General features: G+C 36.9%; 1 protein-coding gene across 3 annotated transcripts in view; it reads right to left on the bottom strand.

The window, feature by feature from the left end:
* GABRG2 (gamma-aminobutyric acid type A receptor subunit gamma2) overlaps nucleotides 1-25,705 on the bottom strand; it is a 120,395-nt gene that overhangs the window by 77,277 nt on the left and 17,413 nt on the right. For 2 of the 3 annotated variants that reach the window (XM_065875172.1, XM_065875174.1), the window contains exons 2-6: nucleotides 15,361-15,512; nucleotides 13,595-13,662; nucleotides 11,074-11,294; nucleotides 8,784-8,866; nucleotides 6,060-6,197 (exon numbers count right to left, since the gene is read on the bottom strand). In XM_065875172.1, the coding sequence (XP_065731244.1) occupies nucleotides 6,060-6,197; nucleotides 8,784-8,866; nucleotides 11,074-11,294; nucleotides 13,595-13,662; nucleotides 15,361-15,512 (662 nt within the window). The remainder of the gene's footprint in view (nucleotides 1-6,059; nucleotides 6,198-8,783; nucleotides 8,867-11,073; nucleotides 11,295-13,594; nucleotides 13,663-15,360; nucleotides 15,513-25,705) is intronic. The other variant, XM_065875173.1, reaches the window with a different exon arrangement.

Raw genomic sequence — 25,705 nt, 5'->3', positions numbered from 1 at the left:
TCTTCATTGCTGCGCATGGGCTTTCTCTAGTTGCGGTGAGCGGAGGCTACTCTTCATTGTGGTGCGCGGGCTTCTCATTGCAGTGGCTTCTCTTGTTGCAGAGCACGGGCTCTAGGTGCACGGGCTTCAGTAGTTGTGGTGCACAGCATTAGTTGCTCTGCGGCATGTGGGATCTTCCTGGACCAGGGCTTGAACCCGTGTCCCCTGCATTGACAGGTGGACTCTTAACCACTGTGCCACCAGGGAAGCCCTATTTTTTTTTTCTATTTGGAGAATTATTTGACCAATATGTATACACTTATATAGGCAGAGAAGGTTGAACTTGAGCTTAGTATTAAGAAAAATGAGCACGAAGACCTGAAATAGGTTCAACTTATCCAAAAAACCTCAAGAAAATAAAGGATATGGTGTGAGAATAATGGGCAATATTTGAGGATATAGGGTAGATTACATATATTTTAGAAATCAAGCAACAAACATGGACTTCATCCACGGAGCTGGTGTTTTTAAAATTGTGGTCTGCATGCCACTGTTGAAAAGTAAGATGAACTTAGTGGTACAGAGTTCTTTTTAAATTTTGTTTTAGTATTTATGCATTCCTTGTAATAGAAATCAAGAAAATATAACTTGCACATGGAATCAAAGCCAAAAAGGTGGGTTAAAGACAAAAAGGAAGTATATAATAGTTAATGTACATGGGAATGCCAAAAAACTATGAAACAATGATGTTTATATTTCTAAGGATGATATGGAAGATTTAATGGTTTTCTAGACTTATCACGGTGACCATTTTGAAATGTATAGAAATATGTTGTGTACCAGGAACTAACATAGTGTTGTAGGTCAATTAGACTTCAAAAACAAACAAACTCATAGAAAAAAAGATCAGATTTGTGGTTATTAGAAGCAGGGGTGGTGGGAGGGAGAACTGGATGAATGTAGCCAAAAGGTATAAACTTCCAGTTATAAGATAAATAAGTACTAGGCATGTAATGTACAACATGACAAATTAACACTGCTATATGTTATATTTACAAGTTAAGAGAGTAAATCCTAACCATCACAAGGAAAAAATTTTGTTTTCTATTTTTTTAATTTATTATGTATATGAGATTATTGATGTTCACTAAAGTTATGATGGTAATCATTTCATGATATATTTACATCAAATCATTATGCTGTATACCTTAAACTTATACAATTCTGTATGTCAATTATATCTCAATAAAACTGGAAGAAAAAAGATTTAACGTTTTTCTAATGTGGGAAGTACATGATATATTTCTTTTTGATTCATAATAATGGCAATGGTGTCCCAAGAATGTAGGTTCTCCTAAGAAACTCATTTGCCCATTTTTCTAACCCACATCTCAGGATGAGAACATCAGGAACAAAGCTCTGCTTGATACCAAAAATCATGTAGATAATTTGGTGAAATGTCCATGGCAATATGACTAGAAAGAACAAGGTCTTCTACTTGAGAGAAAACAATGAGTAATGGAAAAATATATAGTAGAATTCTGCACTACTTATTTAATTGAGGGAAATTTTATGGTTTTATCAATATAATTGTCACAAGCAATCCATTTTATAATTACCTACTAATCAACAACTCTAAGCAAATCACCAGGCTAATAGCATCATGGATACAAAGATGATTAAAAGAACGCTTCCACTGGGAAGTCTATGACTAACTGGAATGAGAGGGCAGAAAAGGGGGAATAAAACAACTGCTAAAAAAATATAAGGTGGAAATTCTGTTTTCATAAAGTAGGTGAAAATGCCCTGGGGGAGTCTGATGATAATGATGATGGTGCCTTCCATTTACTGAGTCCTTTCTATGTGTTAGGCACAATTTTAAGCATTTTCAGTGGATTATCTTACTTAATCCTGAGAGTAACCCTGTAACATTGGTGATATTGAGCTTAGATATATTCAGTAATGTATACAAATCAGTGTTCAAACCTGAACTGTCTGGCTCCAAGAGTGCACATTCTGGCATTAAGGTCTGAAAGGTTTCACTGAAGAGAAGCTGTTTTTTTATGTTTTAAAGTCATAAAGAAGGTAGGGCTGAGTTGATAAGCCATGCAAAAAAGAAAGGAGACTGAAATTCAATGTGTGTATAGGATTAGCTATTTATATTCATAAAAATATTAACAAAGTAGTTCTGTCACAAGCTGAGAAATAATAGAAAACCAAGCTCGAAAGTTCCTGAGATCAGGGGCTTACATATTAGGAACAATAGCTTGTGCTTAATTGAATCTCCTGAATTCTTGGGACATGAGGAAAGCCATGGTTCAGGAAGACTTATTGGGACACAGTGCAAATAAAAATAGTGCAGTGGTTAAAAGCATGAGTCTGAAAGCAAACCACCTGAATTCATGTCCCAGCTGCCAAATCTGATCCCTGCAAGTAAATGAACCCCTAGAAGTCTGTTTCCTTAACCGCAGTGATACCTTCAGTGTTAATGACATTAAATATGACTATGGTAATGAGAATTAAAGTGGGTCATGTATATAAAGTGTTTGCTATGGTACATGTAGTTAGTGCTCAGTAAGTGCTAGCTTTTATGATTAATGTATAAAGGATAGACTGTAGAAAAGAGAGACTGACAGCAGGGATGTAGTTTAATAGGCTCCCAGCAGAGTCCAGATGAGAACAGACATGATCGTGAACTAGGACAGTGGCAATGGCAACTGAAAAGAGGACAGTTACGCAAGATATTTCAGAGGTATACGTGTCTTCATGATTCATTAGATGTGGGAGGCGGACATGTGACTCTGAGTGTTCACGCCTGGCTCACTGGGACAATGACGGTGCTATTACCACATACAGAGCAATCAGGAAGAGGTGATGGTTTGAAGAGAAATCATGGATGCAGAATCTATCTTGATGTATTGACCAAGAATTAAAGGGATTCTTCAAGTCTTATCAATCTACCACCGAGGCAATATTTTTCTCAGGAGTGACACACATATAAATGGTGATAAAGATGATTCAGGTGGTGTATACAGAATTATCACATAGCCTCTAATTATGTGTAAGAAAATTCCTTCCTGCTTCTTCTACCCTTCTGTTTAAATCAAGGAAGTGTTTTACTTTGGTGCTAGTTACCCTTTTCCTTTTCTCTACTATCTCTTCCTTTCTTTTTCCACATACTCAGAGCCCAGAGAACACAAATATGTGCACTTAAAATTTAAGAACATTTGTTCACTTTTCATTATATTCTTATATCAATTTCTATTTATGTCAAATGCTTCTTATTTTCCAATTATGGTCCTAAAGTGAATTTTCCTTTAAAAAATCATTTTACTAATAACAAGGAATCAATTTAAAGAACAAATATACTAAGGAACCCACAGTACAGTCACCACTTAGATATAACAAAATCATGAAAGGTGGACTTGAATGAGTGAAGGTTAGCAATCTCCGCAGTAAACTAGGCCTAATTTTAGGCACTATTCTCTCCTAGTTTTGACAGAGGCTTCTCAAAGGGAGATACATTTACTATAAGTCTAAGAGAAAACCATATTGTTGTAATGGTCAAGATTCAAAAAGGCTATAATTTTGATCTTCTGATAACTTCCCAAGAAAGTTGTTAATATAACTTCCTTGTAGATATTAACTAGTTATGGAGCCATGCTTTGAAGATAAGAATGGCATCAGAAATAAAACAAAGATCACACAGAAACTTCCAATCATTACAAAACCAACTGTCACAATAATCAGGCTGCCTGTCGGCATTGGGGTTAACTTTCAACTCAGCCCTTTCTCTTCCCAGAGGCAACTGGAATGATACCACACACAAAAAACAAACCAGCAAGAGCAGGGAGTGGACAAGAAGACCAAGGTGGAGGCTAACCCCCATATTAAAATTCACAAGGAGTTGATACAATCAATTAAATGATGCTACTCAATATCAAATCTGATATCAATACGGTTTTGCTTTGATTTCTCTAGGAAGGGTGATAGCCTTGTGATACCTTGATAAATTTTCTTGCCATGCTTTAAGTAAATAGATTATTTTCTTTTGGATGTATCTCTTATTAGACAGTAAATACTCTAGATTATTCTCAGTATGAGACTTTGGGAAGGGGATGATGTCAAACCCTATGATATAAAGCCAACACTTCCCTCACCACTGTTTGGTTTTAATGCCACTCCGGGCTTAAATGACTGAACAAAAGATCTGCTAGTCATAAATTTGTGGGTTCTGTTTTAGGGTGCTGTAATAACTATACAGATATGAATATACAACAGAACTTAATGTCCAATTTCTTATTCTGGAAACACACAGACTTAGAGGTTATTTTTACATGTGCTGTCTCACAGATGGAAGACCTGTTCTAAGGCAGTCCTGAATCTGTTTTGGGGACTAAAATAAAGACTGTTCTAGTACTTGATGGTCAGTATTTCCAATGAATAAGCAAACATAAGGCCACATTTTAAAAATAAACTAGAGCATTTCTTTGATTTTATTTCAGATTCTTTTTGCAACTTTTTTTTTTGAAGAAATCTGCAAATGCCAAAAACAATGTTAGGTTTTTGATTTAGAGGATGATGCTTATGAAGGTAGAATCTTAAATTTCCATTTCTGTCTAGGTCTGTAATTTGTTTCTCCTTGTACAACAGACCAAGGCCTTTTTCTAAATTAGTCAACACAAAAATATGTCCTATTAATTTCAGGAGGAAGACAATCAGGTATGCATGAATAAATCAATAGAAAACAGCTTAATTCATGGTAACAAATACAAAAAGTATGTCTTAATATGGTAAGCTATGAACACAACGTTTATATTTGAAATTAGGACATTTAAATTCACATAACTTTAAAAAGGAGCAGCTGGAATAATCTATATGGAATATGCACTCAGGGGCTCCCCTGGTGGCGCAGTGGTTGAGAATCTGCCTGCCAATGCAGGGGACACGGGTTCGAGCCCTGGTCTGGGAAGATCCCACATGCCGCGGAGCAACTAGGCCTGTGAGCCACAATCACTGAGCCTGCGCATCTGGAGCCTGTGCTCCGCAACAAGAGAGGCCACGACGGTGAGAGGCCTGCGCACCGCAATGAGGAGCGGCCCCCACTTGCCACAACTAGAGAAAGCCCTCGCACAGAAACGAAGACCCAACACAGCCAAAAATAAATTTTTTAAAAAATACGCACTCAGCATTGCAGAGGGTTTGTATTAACCTATAGCCACCCATGAGACAGATCTGGTCTGGAAATATGTTTGACTTACCCCACATGGTTTTTTAAATCACCTTCAATTAATACCATTAAAAATTATGATATTTGATATAAAAATACTATAGATTTTTAGTTTCTCTTGAAAAAAACTGAAGTCCTGACCACATTAGGTCCCATGCATACTTGATAATTATAACTAATACTATTAGGCACTACTACTTATTGAATGCTAAGTGTTAGGTATCATTCTAAGCATTTTACCTTTTTTTTTTTAAAATACATACAGTATGACTGTGAGGCAGATCTTTTGTCCACATTGGTTATCTGTGAGAGCTGGTCCCCTGAGAAATTCAGTAATTTCTTAAAATATGTAGCTGGTAAATGATGGAGTTGGGATTTGAACCCAGGGCTGACACCAAAACCCAGTCCCTTATTCACTGATGAAGCCAGTTCAAAATATTTAATTACTGAACATGGAATTAGTCATATCCACTCTGGTCACTTTTCTGCATTTTTGAGAAGTTAATCTTCCCCATGTGATACTTTAAATATGAAACATATTTCTTAAAAGAAACATTATGCCTATTAAGTATTTTCTTCTTTTTTAATAACTGTTACTTATTTCTCATAAGGGAATTAAGCAAATAATTTGCTTATCCAATTTGAATCTAATTTGCTTTAAATTGATAAAATCCATTTATATTTATGTATTGTACTAGAATACCAATTATAATTTTCTCTAGTAAATGAAAACACTTCATTTAATTTTCTGAATATCATTTCTAGACAAGTGTTGAAAGCTTCTAAATCATATACACCAGAATTTAAACTCTGGAAGGGTCACTCAAAATTATTTTCAAGTGCATCTTACCAGAAGTTGTCTTCACTACTTCAGTGGTATTTCTCAGTCCAACAAATGAAAATTGATAAAGCCTCCAAGATCTTGTGTCACCCACTTCAACAGAACTACGCTTCCATTGATAGACAATTTCTTCACGTGGATAGCCATCTGCCATGAGATAAGAAAGCACACATTTTAAATGATTAAAAATGAACATATGTGGCAACCACCTTCTATGAACAAGACACTGAGGGAGATACCAAGAGAGACAGTTTGGACTTCAATGAGGATCTTGGACTAAAAAGCATTACCATACGGAAAATCAATACAATTTCCCATATCCTAATGGGAAATTAGATTTAAAAACCATGAGGTCAAAATTACCCATGAAAAGCACTTAAATTGCATAGAAGGTACACTATACATGGCTTTGTATATACTATACACATACTTTACATTGTCTGGGGTAAGATATAAAAAGTAGCCAGTATATAGTACATATGCAAGATATTGTTTATGGTGAAACCGAGTCAACAGGGCAAGATTTTGAGAGTCATGCAGAAAACAGAAAATAATGGAAGAAGAGCAGACTCAAATCCCTCCCCAGGGCATGTCCTTGGAATAGAAGATGATTGCGAAAAATTACCTCAACTATTTATATTATTCTCTCTCTCAATTTGTTGAGGCTTCATTTCAATATACACAGAAATCTGCAACTAAAAGCAGTAAGTAGAAATGCCAAGGGGAAGATACCAATGAGAACTATGTAGATTCCTTACAGCTCAGTTAGGTTCAGCCAAAACAACAGAAAGCATTCATGAAAGAAATATTACACTGATAATATAATGATTATCAGTACCTTTTCCTAGCCATAATATCCTAGAAAGCTTTCTCAATTTTTCTTCTACATTATTCATTTACTTATGGGGATGATGATCATACTTATTTCATGGAATTGATGGTCAATATATATTTGCTGAATGCATAAACATCATTTTATAAGTAAGCTGCAGAATAAACTCAAGTAAGATAGATAGATAAATGATAAAACTAGAAATCCTCTCAATTGTTTGTCTTCTAATAATGCTGTGGAAAGGTAATTTTGATTATGGAGGCTGATTGACTTCTTGGAATAAAATCCCTTGTTTCCTTTTTTTCCTTTCTTTTGGTCCAACTCTTTGTCCACTATATTTTATTAATAAGAAGAAAGAAAAAAGAAAGCCAAATCCCCAGATTGCTATTGAGTGGTGGTAGCACGCTGGTAGGGCTGGATGTGGTGAAAACTGAGAATACGAATGATAATATTAAGGAACTTCCTATGGAGAACATGTTGGTGATTGAATTGTTTTAATAGCAATAAGTAATATTAAGTTGATTTTGGGTTCAGAAGACAATTGTCAATCAGGAATCTGATGGCATAGAAATCACTATTTCTTAAGGTTTAGCTGACTCAGTAGAGGAGTAGTCCCAGTTGGAAAATTAAAAGAAAAGAAATCCAATCTCCTAAACCTTAGGTAAGCTTTCACTAAAAAATATTCTATTCTTGGATGAAGTAGAACATATGAAATAAGATTTATAATGGAAATTTTTCTCAATATGTATAATATACAGTGAAGTTTTCCTTCGGTTCTCTCTGGAAATGATGTTTATTGAAAACAGGTGATTGGTTTTCTCATCTTTTTCTTTCTTTTTTTTTTTTTTTTTTGAAAGTATTGTTATTATGATTTAGTTGGTTCTTAGGAGCCTCCATCACTCTCTGGCTGGGAAATTTTACCTATATTAAAAACTTAAAACTCATAGCCAGTTTTTCATTCTACCCAATATGCACAATTGACAGTCCAAAAATAAGAAGGAGGTGAGCAATCTAACACAAATGCAGAACAAATAGTGAGGCAAACGTAGGGGAAACTGAGGCTTCTTTTCGATTCAGACAGAAAATAGCTGCGAAGGTTACTAAAGCTTAATTTGTATTAGAATCATCATGCTCTTCCTGCTATAGTCTATTATCTGATGATAATAATAATTAATAAAATAATAGAGCTTTTGATTAAGTCTTATTATGTGTGATGTAGTGTACCAACCATTTTACATATATCAACAAAACAATATTGAGGTGAGGCAGGTATTATAATTTCTATTGGGCACCTGTGTTATGAACTCATTGAGAGATTTAGTAATTTGCTCAAGTCTTTAGTGATGGAGTTGGGATTTGAATTGGACCCACATGACACCAAAAATCAGCCTTTTGCTCACTGGTAGATAACTAGTTTTAGGTATTACTAGAACTCCAGGTGGAAGAGGTAATTTTCAATTTTGTTATCTTTATAGATATATCAAAACTGGAATGAACAAGCAACATTGTTGGATCTCTGTGTGTCCTGATATGTAAAGGGAGAAAACAACTAGCAAATGTACTGCTACTCTCTTCTGGACCCGCGGAGGGAGTGGAGATGTATAATGCACATTTACCTCTTTCTACTGAGGCCAGGACAAGCTTTACAATCCTTCTCAACAAAGGGCTCCAGGAAACAACTGCCAGTTTATTAAAAGTTTATGCCTCAATGAAATCTATTCGTAATTCCTGATAAAATAGATCCTTTTTTTATGATGAAAGAGATTGTCAAAATCTTCAAAGTCAACAACACTGCTTAATGCAATTTTGCATTCTGTTTAAGTCTCCCAATTAACTGATATTGCAATCAGAAAGACTAAGTGGTGAGAGGGGATGCAGAATATAGAATGAGTATTACTTACAACTGGAGAATTCCAAGGGGCAGGAGTGTTCATCCATTGGAAAATTGTGCAACTGTAATTGGCACTCAGCATCAATTGTCAACCTAAATAGGAAGATATGAAACATGAATAGAAAGATTTTAGACTGTTTTAAAAAATGTACATTAGCACAATTTCTAGTGACCATTTGTTTTTATTCCTGGAGAGTATGTCACACATTCTTATTGATAACAAAAGGTGATCCTCACTGAAGACATTCACCAAGTCCAGGAGAAAATTGTTTAAGACTTAATGTAGTCCATTTACTTTCACAGACTAAACAATAGGATCTCGTTGACCTGCAACTCGATTTACTCAATATTTATTATCCCATAATTTTTTTGGCAAATTAATCGCACACATGAGATTGCTCAGTGAATGCACTTAACTTAATAGAACAAACTGTTTTAAGAACTTAAACTCATTCACTGCATGTAAATGAATGCAGATAATTCTCAGATCTTATCTGCTAATTAAAGCAGAACTTTCTCTTTATAAGTACTTGTTAGCTGTTAGCTTTAAATTACTATATGTGAGTTTAAAAATACCTATGTTTCACAATGGAGTATTATGCATTCTTACAAAGGAACACTATAAAGGCATTATATAGGATGTTAAAGAGTAGAAGAATATCTAATAGCAATCAAGAAATGTTAAATACATATACACAGACATATCAGAAAAATGTTTGCCAATGAGTCTCAATTATTTTGCATCTGAGGTGCTTACTAAACATACAGATTTTCTTTCCCAGTAGAGCCTGGGACTCTAGGAGGGAGAAAATTTAAAGGAGTCCTAGATGTTTTGACCACCTTTGGGGAAGTATGAGTATATTGTTAAATTGTAATGGTGATGGGTTGATGATTTTTTAAATTTCATATTTGTTAGCTATATTTATTACAATTACAGATATCAAAGTAATAAAAGTTGTTTTATAAACATTTTATATTAAAAGTTTAGAATAAATTTTAATTGGGAAGATTTTATTTTTCTATGGTATAACAGAGCAATTACTGATCTTAAGATATAATTAATAATCATTGAGCCCTTAATTGTCTGCATGGCACTGAGTAAGGTGAATTTTTCTCTCATTTAATAAGAGTTATTATGGCTTTATTGTACTTGGACTTGTCCAAAGCCACAAATCTAGTGGCATAGTAGAGATTTGAACCCAAAATTATGTCTCCAAAGCTAGAGGTTTTAATCACTGTCACTCAGTAATTATATGCTCTTCCAAAGAAAAGATTAGTTTTATTCATAAGTGAAATTATAATTAAATTAGGTATTTTATTAGTATCATTTCTCCAAATTAAACTGGAATTGTTAAAATTGAAGATAATGTAGATTGCAGATAGGTACATAGATATATATCTATGTGTATACACACATATTCATAACTCATTATAGATAAGATAATGCTTATCATTATAGATAAGCATTATAGATAAGAATAAAATCATCTCTCTATATAGATTGGCAAACTCATTCAAATCTTGAATGAATCTTATGAGAGATATTTTTGAGCTGGGGTCCATAATTTAATATTGTACAGTGACTCTGCAAGTTAATACAAGTGGAAAAATGACTATAGTATTATGAGAACGATAAAGGAACTTGAGATAGTGTGACTTTACTTAATACTTCAAAAGTTAGACTGAGCTCTTATTTAGCAGACAAAATTTGATTTCCACTAGAGTCTAATTCCAGTCATTACCTTACATCTAATTTAATAAAACCCATGATGAAATCAAAATATATGCAATGAATTTCTTTTGTAATTGTGGCTCTTTTTTCTAGTAACTGATATAACTCTGATGATGAAGGCTGTGGATCCAGTTTAAAGTATTATATTTTATATCTTGAATATTACCTATGGCATAAAATATATGTTAGAAAGGCATTTAACATGAACCATTTTGAAGCTACAAGTTCCTGGATAGTAAGACCTAGAAGAATCATACTATTCATAACTATTATTGAAAATATATACAAATAATTTAAATATCTGCTGTGCTTACTTTTTTATTAGGCTCATGTCCCTGTGAGAAAACAGAGTTCTCACATCAGTCAAAGAAAACGTTATACCTATGTCCTTTGAAAAAGTTCATTGATAACAGAAAAAAACCTAATTTTGTATCATCACGTACTATTTTGATCAAGCATGCCAACCCTGATTTAGGCTTGACATCCTTCGTTCTTTTTGTTTTAAGAGAACATGACTGATCTTTGCTTTATTCCCAGCAATTACTCCTTTCCTTTTCCAAAAGAATACCTTAAAGTGTAGAGCACTCGACCATCATTCCAAATTCTCAGCATCCTATTGGGGGTGGTTATCCAGTGTGCATCGGCCTTTTTGGAATTTCTGAAGAAAGTGTCTGGAATCCAGATTTTCCCCACCATGTTGCTATTCAATCGGAGGACTTTAATGGTACTGTTAAATTTCAGACGTCTGTCATACCATGTTTGGGCAAAAAATATATCAATTGTATATTCCTGTTTTAAAGAAAAAGATGAAATGGAACATCTTTTATATAGTAGGATTGTATTGTAGAGCATTTGTGTGTATTTATCACATATGTTCTCATTGCCAAAACAAAGCAAAGCTACTTTGGCTTTGAATAGTCCAAAAGAAAGCAGAAGCTTGGCTAAGGAGACTCACCCATCTTTTGTAGACAATACATTATGAAAAAATAGACCTAAGTGAACTCTGGTAAAAGATCATAGCCCTGACACAGTTGTTTGCATTAGGTATTTATGGAGCAGTTTCTCATGTTATTTTGGGCCAGCTAATTCTTTGTCACGGGGGCTGTCTTGTGTAATTTAGGATGTTTACTACCATTCCTAGCGTCTACCTACTAGGTGCCAGTAGCACCAAAAACAAACCCCACCCCCAAGTTGTGACAACTAATAATATCTCCAGACATTGCCAATTGTCTTTGAGGAGATCAGTTACTCAGGTTCAAAAACCACTGCTACAGAGTAAAAGAAAGTCCAGAACCGTTCTCAAAACAGTTCTAAACCAGAGCTCTGGAAGCTAAGCTGCCTCACCTCGCAATGAAGTGAGGATCCTAGAGAATCTCTCTTGTTGGGTAGTATGAAGATAGAAAAGGGGAACACACTATACACAAAAAGCACTTTGTGCCCTGTCTGGCAGACAGCAAATATCCAAAGTAAGGTAACTATTTTTAGTTTTTACTATTACAGTTGTTGTCTTCTTTTTATAAACAAGAGGAAATGCACCAATTAAAAGACAATCTTTACTACTGTACTAATCTCTATCACAGAACATATTTAAAAAGTGCTATGATGACAAGTGACTCTGTAATAATTATACCCTCATGTACGTATATATCACTAAAGTGGCAACTTTAATCACAGAAAAGAAAGTGTGATGTGAATTAGTCCTGGGATCATAACACCCAAGATCTAATTTGCCTATCATATTTAGATATTATTTAGCATGATTTTATAATTCTATTTTAATCATGTCTGTAAATGAGAAAATTAAAGAACAAACCCTTGGTGTTCTTAGAACATGACCCCCAGTGTTCTTAGAATATGAGAGTTGGGGGATGGGAGTCATTCACATTTCCAAGTCCAATCCCCTCAACCCACCACCACGTATGATGAAGAATACAAAAAATCAGGATGAGACTATACTCTTCTTCCTTTGACGAATTTGCATTGTTCTGGATTATATCCTTGCACTCCTGCCCCTGTATCTCACTGTAATTCACTACATCGTCACTGGAGTAAGTCATACCACTTTGTTTACTGGTTAACTGCATATTTGCAGTCCACAAGTAATGAGAGGGGAACTTCTTCTATGAAATTCTTTATCAACTAATCAGTGATGTGCCAATAGGTAGAGTAACTCAATAATTTCTGATCCACATTTTGGCAAACACACACACACAAACAAAAGGTTTAAAATTCTTTAAACCAGCATTTCATAAACTGTGATCCTGGGACAGTAGTTCTGGGCACTAGTATTCCTGAAACTGTAAGTTCTGTGTTTAAATAAACTACATATATAGCTGATTCTTCTTAGATATTTACAACTTGCATCAGAATTTTAGTTGTAAAGAAGTAACATGTTAGCATTTGTTTAATAGTTAAACAAGCAAACTTACTTGCATGGAGTACGCAGGTGGTGGTATACTTTTTTTTAATCAGCCCAGTTGAAAGCAATAAATGTTTTTCATCTCTCTGACTCAGCAGAGCATCCTTATTGCTTGCTTGGCAAACACTATTTTAAAGTTACAGTATCACTATGTTATGTTATGTTATGTTATGTTATATTATGTTATGTTATATTTTGTTATGTTCTACTCTATTCTACATAGGCTCCAATCTAATTTCTTATTTCAGATTTGGATAGAAAGTTTATAAAAGAACAAAGTTACATTTATTGTTAAATCTAATGCACTATTTCTTCTGAGAAACAATTCTGATTTGAAGCCAACTATGACCTCTTCACACCTTGAATATTCTAAAAAATAGTAGAGCACTATATTTTATTTTGTAGTAAGCAGGACCTACCAAATAAGCAGTGAGTGTTGAATTTTAAGATTATAGCATTTACCCAAGGTAATTTTATACCTATGATCACATTTAATTTTTGTAACAAATCATTTAAAATAATTATCTTTATATTACAAGGGAGAAAAAAGGATCTGAAAGATTCTCTCTCCCTTCCAAATTTTTTTTGTTGGTTTAGCCCTTGCTATTTCCGTGTTACCACATTTCCTCTCTAATATGTTAATAAAATAGACAACCAATTCGAAACTTACCATATTGATAGCATTCACTGGACCAATGCTATTCACATACATGTCTGTGTGAATTAATGTTGGTTTCACTGTAAAGAGAACCATAGAAATATGTGCATATGGAGAAGCATAATATTTTAATGCTTAGTCCTTTTTATTCTAGAAAGAGATTTATTTATTTTGCTACATTAGAAGTGCTTTATTCACAGCTAACTTGTTGCTAGTGACTAATTTGCTACATTTAGCTATTTATTTTCAAAGAAGTATCTTAAGCACATAAATACAATAACAAAGCATAGCAGAGTTTTGAAACTGATTATCTTTTTAAGACCATATAAAAATGAATAAATAAGAAAACACTGCTCAGATTTTCTTCATCCATCTCTCAGATATCCTGAATTTTATTATTTTTCCTTTAAGTTCTAGAATTGATTTGGGCATTCTAACTTGACTGGGCCCATATAGAAAAAAATAGCTACTTAGTGATCTAGAAATTAATAAGCATTAGAAACATGGAGACATAAAAAGCAAAAAGTATTATGAATTGTTTTTGAAACATTCCTCCCTGTTGATTCCTTTTATGACCACTTTATCCTCATTCACCTCTAGCCAATACAAAATCAATCTTCCTCAATGATTTAATGAATTCTGTGACTTATCAAATAATATGAGGAAACCATATGGAAATCCAATACACACCTATTCGTCAAAGAGGACTGATATTAAAAATCATGTAGTATTACATCCATGGCCTAATGAATATGCTCCATTTTCATTTAACATTTAATGAACGAGGATTCATAATACCATTCATTCTGGGCTTCAATTCAACAAGTAGATTTCTCTCATCTTTATCCATTTTCCTTGAAGTGCCATGCTGTAAGTCTCTGTGATGCACTGGATTCTTCACTCCTCCCTGCATCTGTACCCTTGCCTTCACATCAGTGAGGCTACTTCTCTGCCTCTGGACTTTGAGCCTGACCATTTGACTTGCATTGGCCAATAATATATGGACGGAAGCATTAAGCCTTATGAGTTTCTATTTTCTCTCTTGTTCTTTGCTATTGTCATGAGAAGGATACTTCTAGCTAGTCTGCTGGTCCCAGGAGTGGAATGAGAGTACAGCTTTCTTAAATGAGCAGCTCCAACCTGGCTGAGCTTAGATTAGACCACCCCCAGCAAAGTGCTAAATAAATGCTTATTACTGTATACCACTGAAATTCTGTGGTTGTCTGTTACACAGCTATAGATAAGCAGTATGTCCTTTCTTTCTTTTTTTAAAATTAGTTTTTATTGGAGTATAGTTGATTTACAATGTTGTGTTAGTTTCAGGTGTACAGCCAAGTGAATCAGTTACACATATACATATATCCACTCGTTTTTAGATTCTATTCCCATGTAGTTCATTACAGATTACTGAGTTCCCTATGCTATATAGTAGGTTCTTATTAGTTATCTATTTTATATATAGTAGTATGTGCTTGTTTGTTTTTGATGTTTCTTCAAAAAGAAGTTGTCACTTTTCTTCTATAGTCTTTGTCTGAGATGTATAGGAAAATTTAAATTTCTCTCTCTCAAGCTAACTTGAAAATCATCTTTCTTCATTTTGAACTTATCAGTGCCCCGTCTACCCCCAGACCTGAATGCTGTTGATACATTCTTTATTTTTGCAGTATTTAGTAAAAGTATCATTTATATCCTTCTGGTTATTGAAATGGGCTGATGCTCTCTCCTCATGTGGTAGACTTGCTTTTATCTAACACACATCACAAAAGGTTTTAACATACCTCCTATATCAGGTCGAAGTTTATTATCATATCCTTCCAGGAGGTTGTTTAAGATGACAGTGACATCACCCTCCGGAACCTTTGGAGTCAAGACCCATGTTTTGTTAGAAGCATAATCTTCATAGTCATCATCAGATTTTTGGCTAGTGAGGCTAAGAAAACAAAATATTGGTCAAGAAATATAGACTCCATCCAAGTTGACTTTTACTCACAGACCACTGGTAGGAAAGGAGAAATGAAACAGGATGACAGGAATGAGTTACACTGGATTACAGTGAAGATTCTCAGCTGAGGGTTAGTCTAGCTAATTAAATTTCACAGATGTAGATTAAAATCTATTAAAGTATACTCTTCAGTTGTCCAGAATGCTCTGTCCTCCCATCTATAAGTATACGATGTTTTACCAGTTACTTTTGCCTTTTCCATAGTTGATGTTCTTCCTGTCCACCTGCCCAACTTTACAAAGGACTTATAAAAAAACAAACGGGCTTCCCTGGTGGCGCAGTGGTTGAGAATCTGCCTACTAACGCAGGGGACACGGGTTCGAGCCCTGGTCTGGGAAGATCCCACATGCCGCGGAGCAGCTGGGCCCGTGAGCCACAACTACTGAGCCTGCGCGTCTGGAGCCTGTGCTCCGCAACAAGAGAGGCCCGTGCACCGCAATGAAGAGTGGCCCCCGCTTGCCACAACTAGAGAAAGCACTCGCACAGAAATGAAGACCCAACACAGCCAAAATTAAAAATAAATAAATTAAAAGAAGGATCCACATTAAAAAAAAACAACAACTCTGGCCTGAATCATGAAAAAAACACCACAACTATTTTGGTGAAAGCAATGCTTAAATGATCATAATGTAGTCTAGGAGTTCAGGCATAAGGTCTACTTCTTCCTCCTTTGAGAAGTTAACTTGCTCCAACCTATTAATGAAAGTAAGAGACTGGTAATTAGATTCACTCCCACAAACTGCCAGACAAGTCTCTCCCCCCTCAACTGAACTACTAAGGAGAGGCTCAGTCTTGCTGCCTTTCCTTCCTCCAGGGTGTGTGTATGTGTTTTGTTTTGTTTTTTTTTCCCTCACTTGCACTGAAAGCAAGGGCGGTTCATTTATCTTTGATTGTTAAGAACCTGGTACTATGAATAAAGATGTAGCTGTAGACTTTAAACCACTCTTTATTACAGCAAAAGCTCCTGAGCTAGAAACTCACACTAATGGTTAACGTACTACAATCATAGAAGTGAAATGACCTATTTTGAATAATCAGAAAGTGACACGATAGTCTATGATTCCGTTTTCTATGCCAAAACCTGTCAGAAAAGCCACAATTGGACCAGAAACTAAGGCTGATGTTGGAAGCATACTGGAATTCCTATAGTTTGCTTCTCCCCTGCCCCAAACTCCATCCTCCTCCCCTCCACACACAAAATGATTATATTTGCCAGATCTAGGGGCAATGTAAAACCTTGCAAAAGCTGCTATTTTAATTTTTATCAATATTCAGTAAATACTGGTTACTTTTGTTGCTTATGGTGAAATAAAAAAATAAAGTTTCTCATCCCATTTCTCATCTTCAGTTTATTTTCTTGAAGATATGGTAAGAAAGAATCTTGTCAGAAATCAAATCACTGCCACAGTACCCCGAACATGTATCATATTCTCAAACCATATATTACACTCAATTATACTCATTTGTCAAGATAGATAAATATATACATATATAACATATGTATATGTAAAGATAAATAGATAGATGACTAAATATGGTAGGAGAAAGCTGATTATGTGATTAATCTGGTTTGAGAATGAGGATGGGAGATGAAATTTTAAAAGTAATCACTGGCATGAATCAACTTAGTAAGCAAGTAATCTTTTTATTCCTTTAAAGCTTTATGAATAGGAAACATAAAAACTGAGTCACACATTTGCATAAAACCTGACATAACCAGTCTTATATCTTGCACTTCAGTTAACATAAGAACTTTAAACAAAATTTGAATTTCATAGGGCACCCCTAGAGGGTATGTATGATGGGCTGGACAAAGCTTCAACCAGCTCTCAAAGAGAATTACTTCAATGCAGGCAGAGAGCAGTTGTCTGATACGAAAATTCCTCTTAAGCCTCAATTCATTATTTCTCTAGAGCACTGATGAACTCTGTGTAATAGAGTTCTAATCCTATGACCTAAATCTTACTACTTCTTCCTCCTTTGAGAAGTTAACTTGCTCCAACCTATTAATGAAAGTAAGAGACTGATAATTAGATTCACTCCCACAAACTGCCAGACTGGCATGAATCACATTAGTAAGCAAGTAATCAATTCATCATTTCTCTAGAGCACTGATGAACTCCGTGTAACAGAGTTCTAATCCTATGACCTAAACCTTACTACTTTAAGAAGAAAAAAAAAGTTATCTGACAAAGAAATTTTCAAATCCCCCTGATAACTCATTGAGAAAAGAATGTAGTTAGCCCACTGGATGTTGGATGTCATCATTATGAAATTTTATCGCTGTTTAATTTGTTCAGGCAAAAGTGCCTTTTCAAAAAAATCTCAACTTCTTCCTTCCTTTCTCTCCGTCCATGTCCTTCCCCTTCCCCCTTCCCTCTTTCCCTCTCTGATAAAAGCATCCTATTAAAGTTTCTTCAAGGAAAGGGAAGATATATTAAACAGTTTGGTATGCTTGTTCATTGCACTTCCTCATACTAACAAATAAATAATACAAGTGTGATGGTGCCATGTTACCATTATTACTATTTTCTAGCAGACCAGGAGGGAAAATATATTAAGTGAAAAGAAAAGGGATACTTCTGGGACAGGTTCCCTGTTGGTGCAGTGAATAAGACTCCATGCTCCCAGTGCAGGGGACCCAGGTTTGATCCCTGGTCAGGGAACTAGATCCCACATGCTTGCTGCAACTAAGAGTTTGCATGTCACAACTAAGGAGCCCACATGCCACAACTAAAACGCTGGAAAGCTGCAACTAATTTCCTACTTTAGTTCTTCTGACTCTGAATCTCTCTGTTGTAAATTAGATGATTAATTTTAATTTTCATCTTTACATTTTTATGCATGATTTGAATTTATGCATGATTACAAACATGTAATGAGTTCATGTTTATAATCAGAAACAAAAATCAATTTTATTTAAGAATAAAGAAGCTTTTAAAAACAAACAAATACTGAAGAGATGTGCAGTGAGAGATTGCTCGCAATTAGAAGATTTTACTTGAATTTTGGTACATATTTTGGATATTTGTCACTGTGAAGATTAATCATGCAGTTTATACAATTTTAATCCAGGTATTTCATATTTTCACAGATTCAATAAGCTATGAGTTTTGTAGGAAGAAAAATCTAGTCACTGTACTCTCCTAGGGTAGTATATGAAAAAAGAATTGGGACAAAGAATCTGTGACTGTACATTCATCAGAAAAATAAGATCATCTAAAACAAATGGCTGCTCAAGCTCATTTTCCCTTAGGACAATACATTAGTTTATGCCTGAGTTCAATAAAAGTAAGGCCCCTTCAGCACAAAGTTAATAACATTCAAATTTCATAAACTTGCCATTGCAGATACCAATGATTTGATCTCCCCACACTGAGGAATAGAAGCAGAGCTTGTAATTTAACTTAATGGATGTGTTCAGCTGCCTCACTTAAACTCTTTCATGACTTGGAAAGCAATGCACACTGCAAGGGTAAGGCATAAGCTAGTTCATTTCAAAGAATGTCTTCCAGGCCAGCAAAAGGTGGACTTTGGTATAAAGTATAGGAACAGCTATGCTAGGTGAGTATATATCCTCGGAGGGCACAGGGGACTTACAATCTGATCACGGGAGGAGGAGACTTCCTCTGTACTGTCCTGGAGGACCAGGGATTCCTGAGAAACACTGTGGTTTAGTGAGTAGGAGCATTGGGGCACAAGTTACTCTTTCATACACAGCCTTTAGTGGCCTATGGGATTCTATTATCTCCTATTAAGGACATGTAAGAACCTGTGCAGAACTTGTTGGGAAGGGTGCTCTACGCACAGGTGAGTATGTCAGCATGTACATGCACAGAGGGTAGAGGGCAGGGGGGTAAATTCTAACTATCGATTGTGGGTGAATTATTCTGCCTACAATGATCCCCTTAGCTCACACCTCGTTCAATTTTTTTTTAATTAATTAATTTATTTTTTTGCGTTACGCGGGCCTCTCACTGCTGTGGCCTCTCCCGCTGCAGAGCACAGGCTCCGGACGCGCAGGCCCAGCGGCCACGGCCCACAGGCCCAGCCGCTTCGCGGCAAGAGGGATCCTCCCGGACCGGGGCACGAACCCGTGTCCCCTACATCAGCAGGCGGACTCCCAACCACTGCGCCACCAGGGAAGCCCCCTCGTTCAATTTTTTGATAATTAGGTCAACAGCTGTTGCTAAGTGTGTTTATTTGACTGAGTCAATTATCAGATTATATATTCCTATGTATGAAAAGCAAACAGTTTATTAGCAATCGCCAATGACCCGTATCAAATCAATTTCTCTGGGGGTTTATTAGCTAAGATGATTTTTTTTGCAAGTATCAAAACATTCAAACTAAATTGGGAGGGATATATAACTTTAAAGCTTAATGTAGGATAAGCCTCATGGTGCTTTGATTCAGCTTCTCAACTATGTATTTAAAAACTCAGACTCTTGGGCTTCCCTGGTGGCGCAGTGGTTGAGAGTCCGCCTGCCGATGCAGGGAACGCGGGTTCGTGCCCCGGTCCGCGAGGATCCCACATGCCGCGGAGCGGCTGGGCCCCTGAGCCATGGCCGTTGGGCCTGCGCGTCCGGAGCCTGTGCTCCGCAGCGGGAGAGACCACAACAGTGAGAGGCCCATGTACAGCAAAAAAACCCACAAAACCCTCAGACTCTTTCTGTCTCAACCTTCTGTCCTCCATGCTATCACCCTCAACCCAAAGATGGCTTAAATGTACAGTCACAAGATGCTAGCAACAACTCCTTACCTCTATGCTTCCTTGTTTATATCCATGAAAACAGAGATAAACTCTTCCAGTTTACTTTTCTAAAAGTCCCCAGAGGGTCTCATTTTGTGAATCACTGGCCTGAATACATATGAATTCATACATATGAAGCCATGTCTATAGCTAGAGGGTGGGACTCTGTTCATTATTTTAGTATAATTATATATCCTACCACTAGTGTCAAAGATGAAATCGACATCCCCAAAAACATGTGGACTTCACAGAGAGCAAATGAAAACTGGGATATTTAAGATAAGGAGGGAAAATGTGGAGAAGAGAACCACAGCAGTCACTAGGAACAAAGGGTGTAAATAGGAAAAAAACATATCAGGTCATGTTCTAGGCATATCATTGAAGACCATTTTCCTACAGTTAGTGCCCTCACTGCATTTGCTGTTGCTGTTGTTGTGTATTTGTTTTAACTCACTCATAAATAAAAGTGGGAGAATGTGGAGCCGCTAGCATTCATACACTGCTGGAAGGAAAACATTTTGGCATTATATTCTATTGATGAACACCTGTGTATCCTATTAACCAGCAAGCGCATCCCTAGATTTACTCCGAAAAGAAATGCATGCACACATCTACCCCAAGACATGTACAAGAATGTTCACAGTTGCATTATTGGGAATACAAATCTATGTAACCTAAATCAATAGTAGAATGAATGAATAAATTATGGCATATTTACATAATGAAACACTATACAACAATACAAACTAGTGAACTACCACTACGTACAGCAAAATAAATCTGAAAAATAAGCATTTGAGCAAAAGATGCAACACATACACCCAAGACACACACTCACACATATGCTGTGTTTCTGTTTGTATAAAATTTAGTATCAGGTAAAATTCAACTATGGAGGTCAAAGTCAGAACAGTGATTACTTTGAGGGAGAAGAAAGTAGATAGAAATCAGGAGGGAGTCGAGGATGTCTTCTGGGGTGTTGGCAATATTTATTTCCAGAAATGGTGGGTGGTAACATGAGATTTTATTTCAATTAATGACGATGCACTGGTCTATATTTACTTACTTATGTACTTTATATACATTTTATTTCACAATAACAACAAAAACAGTGTTTAAAATTTTGGTTTAGACTTGAATGTTAAAAGCAAGATAATAGGCAAGAAATATCTGTCTTCAACAAGAAATATCTGTCTTCAACAGTGTTGTTTCCCAAAACTTTGCAAGTGTCTGGTGCTTGACAAAACACCCAATCAATACTTTCTCAAAATACTGAATGACTCAGTGAGAGTATAGATTATTTTTAAAGGTTCAGTATTTGTGAAACGTAACTTGGTAAAACTCACTCTTTACAAATGTGCATATGTCACAGTTATAGGTAATATTAAAATGAACTGCCTATATAAAATGCCATCCAGCGATTGTCATCACTTTCTTCATTAAATGCTATCGATTCCTTGTATATGAAAACTCAAATAACATATATTGAAAATATTGATATTTAGGGAGGTTAAAAAGGAAATAAGGCCAAGGTTAACCCAAGAAAGCAAATCTAAAGTCATGTTAACTGTCTACGGCTGTCAGAATAAAAATTAAAGTGTTGATGCTAAATTGTGGTAAGAAAGACATATCAATGGATACAGGAATTCTTATGTCATAAATAATAATACATTTTGGTAATGACAATAATGATTGTTCAACTGACACATTCTTAATTTATTCCTTTACTTATAAAGCACTTTTATGTGATAATTTACAAAATGATAAAAAATAATAATCTCAGAGAGCGGCCAAGATGGCAGAGTAGAAATACCCTGGGCTCACCTCCTCTCACGAGCACACCAAGATCGTAACTATCTGCAGAACAACCATCGATGAAAAAGGCTGGAACCTACCAGAAAAGACCTTCTCCAACTAAAGACATAAAGAAGGAACCACAATGAGGTCGGGGGGAGGACTCACAATATAATCAAATCATATACCCCCTAGCTGGGTGACCCACGAAGTGGAGAAAAATTATATTGCAGAGGTTCTTCCACAGAAGTGAGAGTTCTGAGCCCCACGTCAGTCTCCCCAGCCCAGGGGTCTGGTAGCTGGAAGATGAGCCCCTGGAGCATTTGGCTTTGAAAGCCAGCAGGGCTTTGCAGGAGCCCCACAAGACTGGGGGAAACAGAGACTTTACTCTTAAAGGTGCACACTAAATCTGATGCACACTGAGACCCAGGACAAAAGCAGTAATTTGAGAGCACTGTGGGCCAGACCTAACCTGCTGGTCTTGGAAAGTCTCCAGGGGGGAAGGGGGTGCTACGGCTCACCCTGGGGACATAGACACTGACATCAGATGTATTGGGGAACACAGCAGCTGCCATAGCTCATTGGCACCAAGACCTGGCCCTACCCAGGAACCTGTAAGTGCCAGGGCTGTAACGCCTCAGGCCAAACAACTAACTGGGTGGGAACACAGCCCCACCAGTGGCAGACAGGCTACCTAAAGACTAAAGAGCCCACATCCACCTCTAGACACGCCCCCTAGACATGGGCACAGGTCACTAGAGGGCCAAGACCCAGCTCTACCCACCAGTGGGCAGGCGCTGGCACCTCCTGCCAGGAAGCCTGCCCAAGCCTCTAGATCAACCTTACCTGCCAGGGGGCAGACACCAGAAGTAAGAAAATTATGATCCTACAATACAGTTCAGACCCTACCCTGGGACCAGCTGGGCCCTGGCTCTGCCCACTAGCAGGCCAACGCAACCTTCAGGACACCCCAGCAGTGTGTCAGAAACCGCACCCACTACCATAGATCTGAAATGAGCTCTGGGACCCCTGGGCCCTGCAGCCAGATTCCAGAAACCAGCTCTGCCTGCCAGTAGTCCAGCACTAACCCCAGGACCTGGCTTCACCTGCCAGTGGGTAGGCAATGGCCCCAGAATCTCTGGCACCCTGACTCTGCCTACCAGTGAGCCAGCACTAGCCCTGTGGCCCCCTAGGGGTCCTCAATCAGCCACCACGTGACCAGGCCCCACTAAACAGCAGCCAGCAGCATCCACGCAAGGCAGGGCCTGGCAACCAACCAGACTAGGGACCAACCAAGCCTACAAGACAGCCCACATAGTCAGCCTGCCACAATAGAAGTACCCAAGCAGCCCTCTTAGGGGGAACCACCAGAGCGTATAGTTTGGGTGCTGAGAGGGGAGTGTACTGCTAGGACTCATAGGACGCCTCCTACAGAAACATAACTAATCTACCACAGACATAAAAATACAAATAGCAACTTAGACAAAATGAGACATCAGAGGAACATATTCCAGATGAAGGAATAAGACAAAACCCCAGAAGAAGAAGCGAAGTGGAGATAGGCAGTCTACCTGAGAAAGTGTTCAGAGTAATGATCTAAAGATGATCAAAGGTTCCAAAAAATTACACACATTCAAGTTACCAATTCTCAACCTGTCTAAAAACCAAATACCCCTTCAAACAGATACAGTCCACCCTATTCTATTTAAATATTTTTCTGTTTTATTTTATAGAAATTATTTTGCTGAATTCACAAACGGAATTTGATTTAAGAAGAACTTTTTGTCCTGTGATGTGTTTTGGTTACTTTTTTTTTTCCTTTTAAGGACTGCATATTAAAGTTAATTCTGTGCATAGCATGCCTAGATACTGAATTCAGGAGTTCAGTCACATTGAGTTTTTGTGCACAGAGAGATTTGACCTTTGGCCCTTTACTAAAGATTTAGGGAAAAACAGGATTGTTAACACTGTAAAAGTTTCCTAACGTAATCAATCTTGTACTTTTTGTATGTTTTTTATATACATGTATATTTAATAAGCACAAGCTTGGTTGTATTTTTTACAACTCAGTTAATAGGAAAATGTTTTGTTAAAAAGGCTACAGTTGGAATTGAACAAAGCAGAAACGAAACTGAGAACTGTGTTATTTTGTGATTAAAAGGAGCAGGTATCTAAAGAAAAAAAAAAAAGATGATCAAAGAACTCAGGAAGAGAATGGATGCATAGAGCGGGAAGTTAGCTTTTAACAAAGAGTTAGAAAATATGCAGAACAAACAGAGATGAAGACTACAATAACTGAAATGAAAAATACACTAGAAGGAAAAATAATATTTGCAATGTTTTGCTTGTGTACACTCTGCCACAGGTAGGAAGTGGTAAAGTGTACATGGTTTCAAAATCTGAATTATCCTGGGGAAACTGAGACAACTTATCTTGTACACTGTACACCAAAGTAGAATTTTTAGAAGGCAGTTACCTGAATTGGGGCCCCAAGTATGTTGGTCTCATGCAGTAATTTTTTTTTCTACAAGATAACAGAACTTAGATACTGTACTTGCATTGTTGTTGAACTATTACAACACGGTGACAAACTAGCCAGCACAGCTTTGGGGGCTGCTCTCTCTCACTCTAGAAACACAAATGAAGTTTGCATATCTTGCTATCTATCTATCTACTTATTTATTTATGGCTGTGTTGTTGGGTCTTCGGTGCTGAGTGCTGGCTTTCTCTAGTTGCAGCAAGCGGGGCTACACTTTGTTGCAATGCGCAGGCCTCTCATTATGGTGGCTTTTTTTGTTGCCTTCATGGGCTCTAGGTGCACGGGCTTCAGTAGTTGTGGCACATGGGCTCAGTAGTTCTGGCTCGTGGGCTCTAGAGCGCAGGCTCTGTAGCTGTGGCGCACGGGCTTAGTTGCTCCGCGTCATGTGGGGTCTTTCCGGACCAGAGCTCAAACCTGTGTCTCCTGCATTGGCAGATGGATTCTTAACCACTAAGCCATCAGGGAAGCCCTCTTGCTACTTTCTGACTATTGACATCCAAGACCAATTTTAACCACAGAAGATATGTAAAACATAAAGCTACTGTCAGAGAAGAATATAATTATTTACCATTGAGAAATAGTCCAAAAAGGAAATACTTTGAATTTCTTCATTTATATGATTACTATCATTCACTAAGAATGTACAATGTCCAGCACACACTGAATGTCTGATGCTGGATACAGACCAGTTGTTCTTACCCTGGCTGCATGTTAAAATTACCTAGAGGGCTTTTAAAAAAAATAATAATACCAGGGCTTCCCTGGTGGCGCAGTGATCGAGAGTCCGCCTGCCGATGCAGGGGACACGGGATCGTGCCCCGGTCCGGGAGGATCCCACGTGAGAGGCCCGTGTACCACAAAAAAAAAAAAAAAAAAATTCCAGTGCTGAAGGCTTACCTCTTAAGTTACTAATTTAATTAGACTAGGATTAGACCAAGCCATTGATATTCAGCTAAATCTAAGGTGTAGCCAGGATGAAGAGTTACTGCAAGAGAACATGACTCAGTTGCTTGAACTTTCTTTTCTGAATAAATA

Source organism: Phocoena phocoena, chromosome 3, assembly GCF_963924675.1.
Source record: "Phocoena phocoena chromosome 3, mPhoPho1.1, whole genome shotgun sequence".
Classification (NCBI taxonomy): domain Eukaryota; kingdom Metazoa; phylum Chordata; class Mammalia; order Artiodactyla; family Phocoenidae; genus Phocoena; species Phocoena phocoena.
The sequence above is the reverse complement of the archived record's forward strand: the minus strand, read 5'-3'. Positions and strand labels throughout refer to the sequence as shown.